The sequence below is a fragment of the Pipra filicauda genome, unplaced genomic scaffold (genome assembly GCF_003945595.2).
Source record: "Pipra filicauda isolate LSUMZ 115617 unplaced genomic scaffold, ASM394559v2 scaffold95_size2449627_pilon, whole genome shotgun sequence".
Taxonomy (NCBI): Eukaryota; Metazoa; Chordata; class Aves; order Passeriformes; family Pipridae; genus Pipra; species Pipra filicauda.
Genome location: NW_024105153.1, coordinates 1442077 through 1454056, shown reverse-complemented (window position 1 = coordinate 1454056; position 11980 = coordinate 1442077). Strand labels below are relative to the sequence as shown.

General features: G+C 50.9%; 1 protein-coding gene across 3 annotated transcripts; it reads right to left on the bottom strand.

The window, feature by feature from the left end:
• On the bottom strand, positions 1 to 11400 carry SEPTIN3 (septin 3). 3 transcript variants are annotated; one of them, XM_027722639.2, is made up of 10 exons: positions 11170 to 11400; positions 5806 to 5997; positions 5428 to 5556; positions 4624 to 4705; positions 4110 to 4247; positions 3629 to 3746; positions 3114 to 3209; positions 2166 to 2262; positions 1623 to 1674; positions 1 to 394 (listed from the first exon to the last, which is right to left on the bottom strand). In XM_027722639.2, exons 1-10 carry the CDS (start codon positions 11177 to 11179, stop codon positions 259 to 261), a joined length of 1050 nt encoding a protein of 349 aa, XP_027578440.1. In that variant the 5' UTR covers positions 11180 to 11400; the 3' UTR covers positions 1 to 258. The 3 variants fall into 3 exon arrangements, with proteins under 3 accessions (XP_027578440.1, XP_027578439.1, XP_027578441.1); XM_027722638.2 differs by having other exon boundaries at positions 2166 to 2265; positions 11170 to 11399; XM_027722640.2 differs by having other exon boundaries at positions 2166 to 2265; positions 11292 to 11398.
• Positions 11401 to 11980: the final 580 nt, after the last annotated feature.

Below are 11980 nucleotides of genomic sequence, written 5' to 3'. Positions count from 1 at the left end.
GGAAGATGACGGACAGTCCACTGTGCAAAAAACAAACTGAGAATGAGGACACTCTGGGAAGGGTGGGGGAGATGCCCTTGGTCCCTCTCCGGCACACAGGTGGGCACATGCACGCCTGCACACACTCACACTTGCATCCTCTCACGCCCACGGAGGATGTGCCACATGCTTCAGAGACAGGTCCATGGCAGAGTCAAGGATAGCAGGGGTGGGATGTCATATCCAGAGACACTGGGTGATAGCGGGGAGGAGGATCATTCACAGGTTACTTTCATGGTTTTCCTCTGTCTCAACAGTCATGGGGGGCAGCCCTCCATTGTCATTCAGCCGTTTGGCCCTATAGGTCTCATAGTGGATGTTGTGGGTCACTTCTTTTAGGTCCTGAAGGTGGGTCCTGCAGAGGACAAAGTGAGGTGGGAAACAGGGTATGATAACCAATATCAGCACAGTCAGTATTAATTTTCTGATGATAATTTTATTCCCTGAGATAAATGGGAGATTTTTTCAGTCAGTCTTGCTAATATCATACCCCTCTTTCTGCATGGTTGGCACGGGTGCCATCATACATAACTGAGAGCTGGAGCATCAACATTCAAGGGCACACATGCAGGATGCAGGATATAGGCTGAATTTCCTGGCTATGCTTGCCAGTGCCCTGCCCCTCTCACACCTGTGCCACCAGGACAGCTACTGGCCATCCTGGTGTGTCAGAGCAGACAGGAACTTATCGGAAGCAGTGGTGAGACAAAAAAGCATCAGGAGGGTGTATGAGGTCCACTGCAGACCATAACCTGCAGAACACTGCTGTGAGCATCATCTCTAACCTTCATAGAAAGCCTGTGGGCTTGGATTGCTATATGCTTTGTGATGATCTTTTGGGTAGGCTGTTTTTACGGGAAGACTTGGGGAATGCATCTCTGCTGCTGAAGGTATCGCAGAACAAAAAGAGGGCAGTAGGGTGATGTCAAAGCATTGTACCTGGCCAAGTGTCTTGATACCCCCGTACCCACAGGTGGAATGAGCCACAGGCCTCTGGATTTGAACTTTGTTTCCTTTATTTTCCTTATTTTTGGTGTTGTTTCAAAACCTTATTTTATTTATAGGGAATAGAGGTGACCTTGGATCTGCAGCTCTCCTACAGAATCTGGGGCAGATATCAGTTATACTGAGGCAACTTCATGAAACAGAGTAGAAATAAGACAGGATAATGAAAGCTGAATGAAATATGGAGCTTTTCACTTCCAGTTTATATGTTTCAGCACATCCTTCAACCTGGAAGGACATGTGGTCTACAAGGGGGTAGTGACCTCTTGATCACTGACCTCTTTCCAGCAACAAATAGAAGGTTTTACAACCTTAATGGGATATAGGTGATGTGGTAGTACTCTGTTTTTCTCCAGGTGTCCAGCCCATACATGAAAACTAGCACCTACTTGACATAGTGGTCATGTCTCTAAGAGAGGCACTGGAGTATCTACCCCTTAACTCAGTCCAACCCTACCCCACCTAAGCTTCCACTGCCTGAAATGTACTCGATTCTCCTTTCTATAGGGGCTATTTCACTCTGAGTGGATCTCAGGAAGACTCATGGCTAATCAACTAGTACATGATCATGGCCTTACCTGATGACAAAATCTCGAAGTAGAGCAAATTCACAGTGAGAGAGGTTTTCCACTGAAAAGAAAGCAAGCAGTTGCGTTACATTTGATTTTTTTTCAACAACCCCTTTGTGGTTACAGAGCATGGGAAAGTCACTGCCATGGGGCAGGTTCCAGGTGGGTAGAACCTGCATACTTCAGAAAGGACAAACAGTTGTCTGAACACCACACTGTCGAGCATTGAGGAGACATGAAGAGATACTGGGCAGTCACACATGAATTTTGTGACTGAATATTTGAAAACCAAGGCAACCTCAGGAGCTTAGTTTCACACACTGTGGTGTTCAGAGCGGCTCCAGCTTCTGCCATGTGGTGGTAGTGGCACTGCATTGGCCATGGCAGTTTCCTTCTGGCACAGCTATTTGAGAATTCTTCTCCTGTTTTGTTTCAAAAAGTTTATCACAAATGGGATGGGAAGGTATCCATGGGACATGTTGTCTGGATGTTGTCTATTACTGTGACCTGCAGACATACTTTCAGCTCCCAGAAGCAAGTGGTTTTTTTTACCTTCAATGATTCCCCAAGGTGTTTTCCTGCCCAGGACTCTTTTGCCATTCACTTGGTACTCCTTGTCGCTGCCCACTACTGCAAAGGGCATGCTTTCCTGCTGGGGAGAGACACGTGGAAAGACCTATTGAACCCATTCCATAGAGCAGCACCACGACTGTTCCCCATCCACCTTTCCTCCTCTCAGCTCAACAAACACAAGGCCTTCTCCAAGGCAAGAGATTCTCCCGAGCAAAACTTTACTGGCTGTCCTCTTCACCCGTTAGTGCTATCCCTAGCATTTTGGACCCTTGCTTTCCAGGTATCCTTGCACCACCCCAAGCCTAGGGGGTAGCTTGCAGCAGTGCCAAGGGTTCTGGAGCAGGAGGCAGAGCTTTTCTGCATCCATCACCAGCATTTATGAAGAGGGAGATGACCAGAGAAGAAGTACCTTGGTATTACCAGGGGAGGGTCTGTCAGACCAGGGCTGCTCATACGGATAGTTTGAGGCGAGTATTTCTCACCAAGTTTGTAGTTCTTCACAAGAGAAAAAGGAGAGGACTCAAAATAATCCTCCCCAGTAAGACACAGGAAAATTCAACAAGTTTAATGGCTGAAATGGCTGTACCAAGGAAGGCCAGAAATGGAGTAGGGATGCAGCTTTACTGGGAAGTGGGACACTAGGTGAGGCTATTGGGGACCCAGATATCTCTAAGCACAGGGAGAAACTGCCTGTTTCCAGAGCACGGGGTACAGGAGACCCTGCTATCCATAAGGTTGTGCGGATGTTCATAGATTTACGCAGCTTTATGGATATCCCTGGGCCTGGGAAGAGACTGCAGTTACCACAGGAATGGAGATTAAAAAGCAGTTTATTTACTATGTGTGAGGGCAATGGTGCTGAGTGCAGAACAAAATGTGGTGCCCTACTCATTCCCCCTTCCCCTCCCACAATAAAATGTTTCATACCCTGATTTTGTCGTTCTCTGTTTTATCCTCCAAGTCCTCATCAAATTCTTTCTGGGGATAAAACTCGATCCCATTTACTTCGAGTTCTTTGCGCACCTAAGCAGAAAGACATTTTGGAGCATAAAGCAGCACAAACCTGAGGGGAAGGCAGTTGAGATGGCCAAGAAAACACATCTGGGACATCCTTCCAGTGGGCAGGGGTTGGAGGGATTGCCCCAAGGAAGTGCACAGCAAAGTGAGGACACACATCAGCAATGATGAGTCTTTCTTCCTGACCCCAGTTACATGTCTGGCTCTCCAGTTCCCATAACAGAATGTATCAGAAGATGTCACAGGAATGCACACATTTCTTCCTTCTCTAAAGATGCCCTCAGAGCTATAAACAGCTGCATCTTGAGGACTTACCCACCCACCCAGTGCTGGACTGCACTGCAATCCCAGGAAAGATACCACTCATTTCTCCCACCTCCAAGCCAGGGCAGGGAAGGATCCCGTGCAGGAGAGGAGATACTCACTCTTTGTTTGAATTCAGTCTTTTCCTCCAAGGTCATGGTGTCAGCCTTGGCAATAACTGGGATGATGTTCACTACCTTGCTGAGATGTTTCATGAACTCCAGGTCCAAAGGCCGCAAGCTGCAGCCCAAGAGGGAACAACATGGAAGGGGTCACTTTACCCTCCTTGCCTTTCATCCTAGTGACTCTCTCAGCATCAGGGCATCAGTGAACCCTCCCTTGTACATACTCTGCTTGCTGCCACCATGCTCTCATCTCCTTCTTCCCATCCATCTTGCCCTCTCCCAAAAAACACAGTGGCATTTCTCCTGCTCTTGTTATCCTAGACCCTTTCAAGCCCCACAGCACCTGAAGTTAAGCTAAACAGTGGCCAGCTCTGCTGACAGGATCCCCAGATCCATGTCTGAAATGGAGCAGTGTGGGGTATATATCTGGCACAGAGACACCAAGGGCTTGAGGAAGAATGAGGGACTGTGTACATACGAGTGGCCTGTAGGGGAGATGAAGTAGAGGCAGCAGTGCACTCGCGTGTCTGGAATTCGTTTCTTCCTTGCAATATTCACCTCCTCTTTCAAAAATTTTTCATATTGCTCATTGATGTATTTCTCAATAGGCTCCCAGCTGTTAAAGTGGGAGAGAGAGATGAATAGACAGGTACAAATCTCTTCATGTTTCTGCCTACAGTCTTCCCAGCTCTGACAGCAGCAAAGCAGGCTCAGGCATAAAAAGTATCCACCTCAAGCATCTTGCTATCAGCAGAGATGTTTAGAGTTTCTGTAGCTGGGCACAGAAATAAGCATTCACCACGTAAAGGGTACATACCCCCAAGCATGCACACAGACCCATGGTGTTCACAATCTCATGGCTCCACTACCAGCCCCCTGAGTGCAGTAGGATCCCAGATGCTTTCCAGGGCCCAGTAGATGAGACTCACTTCATATACTATTTTAATTCCAGACCTTCCTGAGACACAAGGCCTTGACCTTGTAAAACTCACCAGTTCTCATTGTTGATCTGGTCCCCAAATCCTGGTGTGTCAATAACTGTAAGCTTCATTTTGACACCACCTTCTTCAATGACTGGAGGAGAAATTGCAAACAATCATATTTCTCCCTGGAGACCTGTTTTGTCATGAAACATGATTCTGTGTCCTACAAGGGAACAAGAGGGCTCAGGCCTCGTCCCTGACCAGACAAGGCTGGGTCATGCCTCAACAGTTATGAGCCCCACTTGCATGTCTAACCCCAAATTTTGGTAACATCTGCACCAAAGCCACCTTACAACACTCTGACACAGGAAAACAGATTTGTGCTCAGTTTGTGGCCCAAAGGTAGTACCTACCTTACTTACACAAATTCTCCTCCCCTCTAATGCATCATCCTGAATCTGAGATGATGATCGTTACCCTGTACCACTGTAGGAGCTGTACTGATGCTTTGCCATGAGGAGATGTGCTCTGCTGGGCTTGGGATGGGACCCATGAATGCAACTTGTATAGATGATTAAGTGTCTGCAGGTGGGAATGTCTTACAGCAAGGCTTAATCGACACATGCAGACTAATGTCTTAGCAGAAGAAAAATCTATAACTATTTTTCTACCCCTCACTTCAGGCTCTGGCATTAGTGGCATTGCTGTTTAAGAAAAGCCTTGTCTGGCTCTGAGGCCATCTGAAACTGTCCTTTAGCTTTCCATGGAGAAAGGGCTGCTTAATACCAAAGAACTATTTGTGTAGACTACTGGGACCCTCTCCAAGACTGCACTGAAGCATCAGTGTTGCTTCCACACCAGCCTGGCTCTTACCATGCCCAATGGCTTTGATCTCCACCGTCTTGGGGATCTTCTCCTCACGGTTCCAGCCTGAAGATTTGCGGCTCACCTGGGATTTGAAGAGGGTGTTCACCAACGTTGATTTTCCCAGTCCGCTCTGACCTGAGGATTGCAGAGAGGAAGCTTGTGACATTTGTCACAGGCTGGTGATGGCAGCAGGCCCAGGGGATGGAGCCAGGCTGGCAGGGGAAGGGGCTGTAGGTGTCTCCTTGCCTTGTGCAGGCTCTCCTTTCCCTCAGAGCAAATGCTGTCTGCTCCCTCGTGCCCTCCCCACAGGGCTCGCTCTCCCACCTGGCCTCAGAGGACAGTCCCTGGCCATGGTTCCCAGTTCCTCATCTGGTCCCTGCCTACCTACAACCATGATGTTGAAGTCGAAACCTGTCTTCATGGTTTTCTTGCGCATCTGCTCAATGATGGTGTCAATACCGATGTAGCCCAGCAAGCTGGCGTTGATGCCCATGGGTTTCATCGGTACAACTGGTTTTTGTCGTGGCTCTGGGACCAGCTCAGACATGGCTGCTTCGTTTTTGTTCTCCACTGGTCCTGCATGGGAAGAAAGATTGAAAAATCATCGAGGTGTAAAACAACCTCCCTTCTGACCTGTCACAGAGGTTGAGGGCAACTTTGAACAATTTCAAGGCCTACTGAGGATGACTGAATGGCAAGATTTTAGGGGTAAGGCTCTTCATGGAGGAACATCTACTTCTATGCACGACTCCAGACGAGGAGGTGAAGCGGGCTTCATTGAGCATGCATTGATGGCTACTTCCACATATTGATGGCTACTTCCAAACAGCAGGAACAGACCCAGCAAGCCTGGCTGGGCTGCTAATCAGGTGCCCAAAGCTCTGTATGTGTCTCCTCATTTTTGTCTCTCAGTTCTCCACAGGATCACCAGTGTTTTGCCACTCCAAGTTTACCATAAAATTTGCGATAGAACAGACTTTCAAGAACTATTGTGTGTCAAGTCCTGGCATTGAAACAGAGTTTGGGATGTACTGTGGGGACTTGTAAGTTTGGCCCTTGCCAGGGGCAGCTGCATTACTGGCCATGCTGGTGCTGTGCAGGCTGAGTTCCTCAGAGGAAGGCAGTGGTGGAAGTGAAAGCATGGCTATAATTTCTGTGCTTGCCTCCCATCCACAAACCAGTGTTTTTTGTCATGTTCAAGAAACTAATCATGATCAAAAAAATTATTATCTGCATCTTTCCTTCCTCACCTCTCCCTCCTCACTTCTTCCATGTAAAACGAACAGGCAAAAAGAAAGGCCCTGAGGGCGTTCTAGCCTCTCTGACTCTTTTTCGGGTGATAGCACACATTGCTTAGGGCAGGCCTTGCCCATTTATCTCCATCTCTTGTCTCATTAGTGAGCAGCTCCATGCCACTGGGAGGAAGCCAGAGGTTGGGAGAGGACCGGGCATTGAAGAAAAGCTGTAATTGTTAAGGAAGGGAGGCATGAGGGATGAATCTAGAAAGGAGGATGAAGGGGATGGGAATCAAATACCTTGCATATACAATCCATCTGCAAACTAGAGCCTCTCCCACTCTAATTACTTGACTCCCCCACACTTTGTCTCATTAAGTGGTTATTTTTCTAGGACAGAGACAGTGTGTGTTTTTGCTTGGTAAGTACTCTGTTTGTTTTGGATGCCACTTCAGTTGAAGTATCTCACACTAAATTATCCCTTTCTATCATTTCAGCAGAGTTTTTTTCTCCTTTCAGCAGAATCCACTGGCTGCAGAGAAGGACATGAGCAGCCAGGCAGGCGACTGCCATTTGGTGCGTGACACATGCCCCTCTTGGTGAGGAACATGACTCAGAGATCATCAGGCTCTGAACACTGAGGGCACCAATCCACAGTCCCTGTGACAGCTCAGCCAGGCCAGGCAGAGGCAGGGTGGGGAGAGGTCAGAGAGATTTTGTTCAAGGACGGGTTAAGCTGCAGCAGGCTCCATGGCTAGCTGGGGACCCTGCCTGGCATTCCCACATCAGAGCTTCTGTGCAGACACAGGGCTGCTCTACATGGTGAAGATCTTACATTTTATATAAGCTGTAATATCCTACTATCATGTGCTAAGGAAAGACCTTGTGGAAGGGTCACCCTTGTCAGGGAGAAGGGTGCCTCCACCCAGCTCCTTCTACACTGCTTCGGAAGTCTTTGATTTTAAACTGGGAGAAGGGATCTTTCCTCTATGTGAGAGGATGGTAGCACAGCCACTCCTGCACAGCACTGTGGGTAACATCTGAAGGCTCTTGTACCAGCTCTGTTCCACCTTGCCCATACAGAAAAGGTCGGCAGGAGGATGGCCCCCCCACTGCTCTTCCCCACTGAGCAAAGGCACCCTGAGCTATCATCATCCTCTCCTGAAGCAGTGAGCAGCACCCTGGGGGGACCAGAGCACAAGATGGATCGTTGGCTTGAACCAGGCTGGCAATTTGGAGCACCTCACACTGCCGGGCAGCTGCTGGAGGAGGCAGCCTGCCGAGCCGAGCACTTCTCAGCTGCAATCCTCTCTTACACCCATCACAACTAGTCTGTGCCTTTCTTGCTGATGAAGCACTCCCTGAGGCTCCTGTTGTCTTTTTCCAGCTTTATCAAAGCTGGTGCCAGCCAGGAAAGCCCAGATTTTTCATACAGCACAGGGGGCCAGGCCAGCCAGCTCTCCTGCACACTGCCCTTCACTCATTCTCTCCCAGGCTGCCCCACACCACCTGTATCATGGTCTAATGGCTGTGCCATGTCCCTCATCCTGCTGCCGCATCCGCCAGCACACACCCCATACAGCCCTGCTGGGTTCCCACCTATCCCGAAGAGAGGGACAAGAGAGAGACAGGTAATGATGAGAGCATGTGGGACAAGGGGCTGTGGCCCCAGTGAGGCACTTGGCTACTGCAATAAGTGGGGCCAAATAAACCCTGGAGAGGTATAGGAACAGGTCAAGGTGAGAAGAAAGCCCAGATGACCAGCTGCATGGGATGGGTGAGGACCTGGGCCATGTGGGCTGTGACCCCTTTGCTTCCTGGGTAGTAGCTTGTCCTCAGGGAATCTGTTGCCCTCTCCTTTATTCCTTCCACCTTCATTCTTGCACAGGAAGGATGAGGAAGGAGGGAAGTTGCTGGCAGCCTCAAGGCTCACTAAGAGGTTCATAACTCATCCCTCAATCTCACCAAGGGAAGCTTTGCCCAGAGCCAGCAGATGTTGCTGACTGCTGTGGACATCACGATATGTGGCCATCCTTTTGCAGCTGGAGCCAGATATTTCAGAGTCAGGTTCCTGAGCAGCTATAGAAAACCCTGAGATGAGGAGAAAAGATCTTCAGAAGTCTCCTTAAATATATTTCCTGGATTTTATATCTGGACATCCAAGGTGGCAGGGTAAGCAACCTCCCTTTATCCTCTCAGTCACTTGCCTTCCTCTCTGTGTGGGGTGCCTTCCCATTCAGCCTCAGTCAGGGAAGCCCCCATTTTGCAGACATTACCTAGGGGTTCAGCTTTCTGCACATGATTTTCCACCTCTTGATTCCCACAGATGAATCCAAGGAGCCAACTGAGGAACAACCTGCTAGAGAGGTCAGGGTGTGCAAAACAGGGACCAGAGCCATAAGAGGCACCCTGAGACAAGCAATGTGCCTTCCTGCTCTCCTGGGAGTGGCTGTTTTATATGCATTAAAGCTAATACTGCTAGGAAGCCTCCTGAGTGCTCTGAGTGGCTGCTCAAGGGGTGGCATCATGTGTCCTGGGCACATCCCATAGCCCTTCCAGCTGTTCCCTGTAATGAATACATGATAGGGCACTACAGCCAGTACAGCTGACAATGAACAGAGGGGTAGCCAAGGTTAACCACTTACATCCGCTGCTCGCAGGGCCCCTTTTTTCTTTGCTGCTTTGTTCTACATGCTAACAGAAGCTCATTTAAGAGGGTGGTTGCTGGCAATACCCCTGCTGCCCAGATCCCGTAGGGAATGGCCTGGGCTGGGCTGGACTGTCAGGGAATATTATCTGGCTCACAGGAGATGCTCCACTCAGCTCTGGAGCAAGGAGAGGTGCAGTGCAGCATCTGGGGCCAGGACAGGCAGGACCAGAAGCACACCAATTGCCCAGAGAGGTTCCCACAGTCTCAGCTACCTCCTGCTTCTGACACCCATGATCCACCCCAAAACCTCTCCCTGGAAGGCCAGCATATGTGGCCGGCAGCAGACACCACTACTGCAGCTCACCCTTCATGTCTACCTCTGAGGTTCTCAGCAGCTGTCTGGGGGCAGAGGTGGCCCTACAGGTCCCTTAGGGGCTCAGGTAGTGGGGACTAACATCTATTATGTTCTGATAACCCAGATACAGTCGCATCCCCTCCCCCTGCCTTTCCATCCTTTGTCTGAGTGGCAAGAGGGAGGGAGAACTGCAAACAGTGCTCACCACAAGCCAGCTTCCAGCAAAGAAAAGCTATTTAACCCCCACATAACACATGGATGGCCTCGCAGCAGCTCTCCTCCCATGCAGCACAAGGTTGTCTCGCTCCCGCTGGAAGCGATGATCCACACACTCATCTCACCCCAGCCCCTTCCACCCATGTGGCTCTGGACCCACAGTTCCACTGCCTGCAGACATGGAACAGGGAGGAGGGACGGGTTCAGAACCTGAAGTCTGGCAGGAGCAGGCCCTCAACTGGTGATGATACCAGGTCCTTACAAAGGAAAGCAAGCAGCTGTTTGAGTAGCACAGCCTCCCTGGAGCTGACAGGGATCAGGACCTGCTCCTTCCTTCAGGTTTGCAGAGGTTCTGGACTGAGCATCTCTCCACTGGAAAAATATCTTTCCCCTTCAGTTTCCATGATGACCCCAGGGCACTTCTTTCAGCTGTGCAGGGCAGCGGCTGAGCCGTGATGGCCGGATGCACTGCCTGACCTCCAGGTATAGAACAGAGTCATTCTTCTTACAGGTCTTTTTGCCTGGCTTGAAGATCAACCCTCTGGGCTGCCACAGCCTTCCCGGCAGCAACCTTTCTTACCCTCAGCACTCTGCAAAGGGCTTGGGCAGGAGCCTAGCTGCAGTGAAATCTAGGGCAGTGTGTGCCGAAGCCTCTCTGGAGATGCAGAAGCTGGAGGGGAAGGGACTGGCCACATCCCCAGCCCAGCCGCCTCAGCCCCAGCCCCAACGAGCAGCCCTCAGTGCCGCTCTCCAGCCCTGCAATCCTTACCCCATGGCCCAGCTCACACCTGGGCGGCACAGGCGAGAGGATGCTGAGCACCCCTGGACCAGGGTACCCACACCACCGCAGCTGCCTCTCCCCCTGCCTTCATGCCTGCCGGCTCCTGCGCAGATGCCCAGGGAGCAGCACAGGACACCCCCGCTGCCCCCGCAGCGAATGCCTGTCACTGGCAAGGGACAAGCCAGGAGCTGAGCAGCTTGTGGGCTTTCCCCAGCCCTGGACCAACTGGGATTATCTGTTTCTTTCAGAGCAGTGCCTGGCGCCAGTTACTCCCCATCAGCACCACAACCAGCCCTGCTCCTTCTCCTTCATACGAGACTGCTGCCACCAAAAGGAAAAAGACAGAGGAAAGTCAAAGCCGGGACCGATTTTCCCTGCTGCCCTTCGGGGTTATCCCTCCCCCGTGCCCAGAGCTGGGAAACGAGGGGGCATGGCGTAGGATGCCTGCACAAAAAGCCCCAGCGGCATCCCTCCGGCGCTGCCCAGCTCTGCCAAGCCCGGAGCATCCTACCTTTGAACATGAAGCTTCCTTTGTCTCCGAATCCTCTCGCAAGGGGGTGGATCTCCCCCCACTTTTCTAGCCTGATGCTGATGAAGTAGTACGGTGGGCTACAAGGCTCTGCTTGCTTTTACCTTTCTCTTTCTTCCCTGTGTCCTGTTCTCCCCCACTTTCCTTCCCTTCCTTCTCCAGTGGCTATTTCAGCAGAGCGGGGATGCTGGTGCTGCTCCTGCTGCCATCGTCATGTGACCTGAATATTAAACATCTCCGCAAAATCTCCCCCCCGCGCACCCTCCCCTGGCTCCATCCCAGGCCCCCCGAACCCATCCCAGGCCCCTGCCGTCCTCCCTGCCCTGGGGAGGAGCATGGCCGCGGGGTTCGAGGGGCCACTGCCGATGGCCCCCCTATATGTCCCAGAGGGCCCCCCCCTTGCACACCCACCCCACACAGGCCTCTTCTTGCCCCTTTCCCTCCCAATTCCTCAGCGTTTGCAGCATCTCTGCTTGTTTAGGGAGGGGCATATTTAACCCTTCACAGCTTAGCTCCAGCAGGACCGAGAAAGGACACTCTTTGTCCCTAGGTAGTTTTTGGGTTCAGAGGATTGCAAGGTCTCCTTTTGCTTTCCTGGAGGGAGGAAATTAGGAATGTTTTGATTCATCAAATGTGATTTGCCCTTCAGCTCTGCTTGTGGAGGTGTGAGAAACCTTTTCTACTCCGGCACCGTGATTCCTGGCTGCCAGCCCATGGCACAGAGGCAGAGCCGGCACTGGCCCCTCTGTGCACGTGTGTGTACATGCATGTGTGCATGCGGGTGTGCATGTGT

Bases quoted from the DNA above. Each gene is read 5' to 3' on its own strand.
- SEPTIN3 (XM_027722638.2), bottom strand. The intron at 4,248-4,623 runs GTGAGTTTTACA...CCACTTTAACAG, and splicing joins CAGATCAACAATGAGAACTG to CTGGGAGCCTATTGAGAAAT. The intron at 395-1,622 runs GTAAGGCCATGA...TGTCCTCTGCAG, and splicing joins CTTCGAGATTTTGTCATCAG to GACCCACCTTCAGGACCTAA.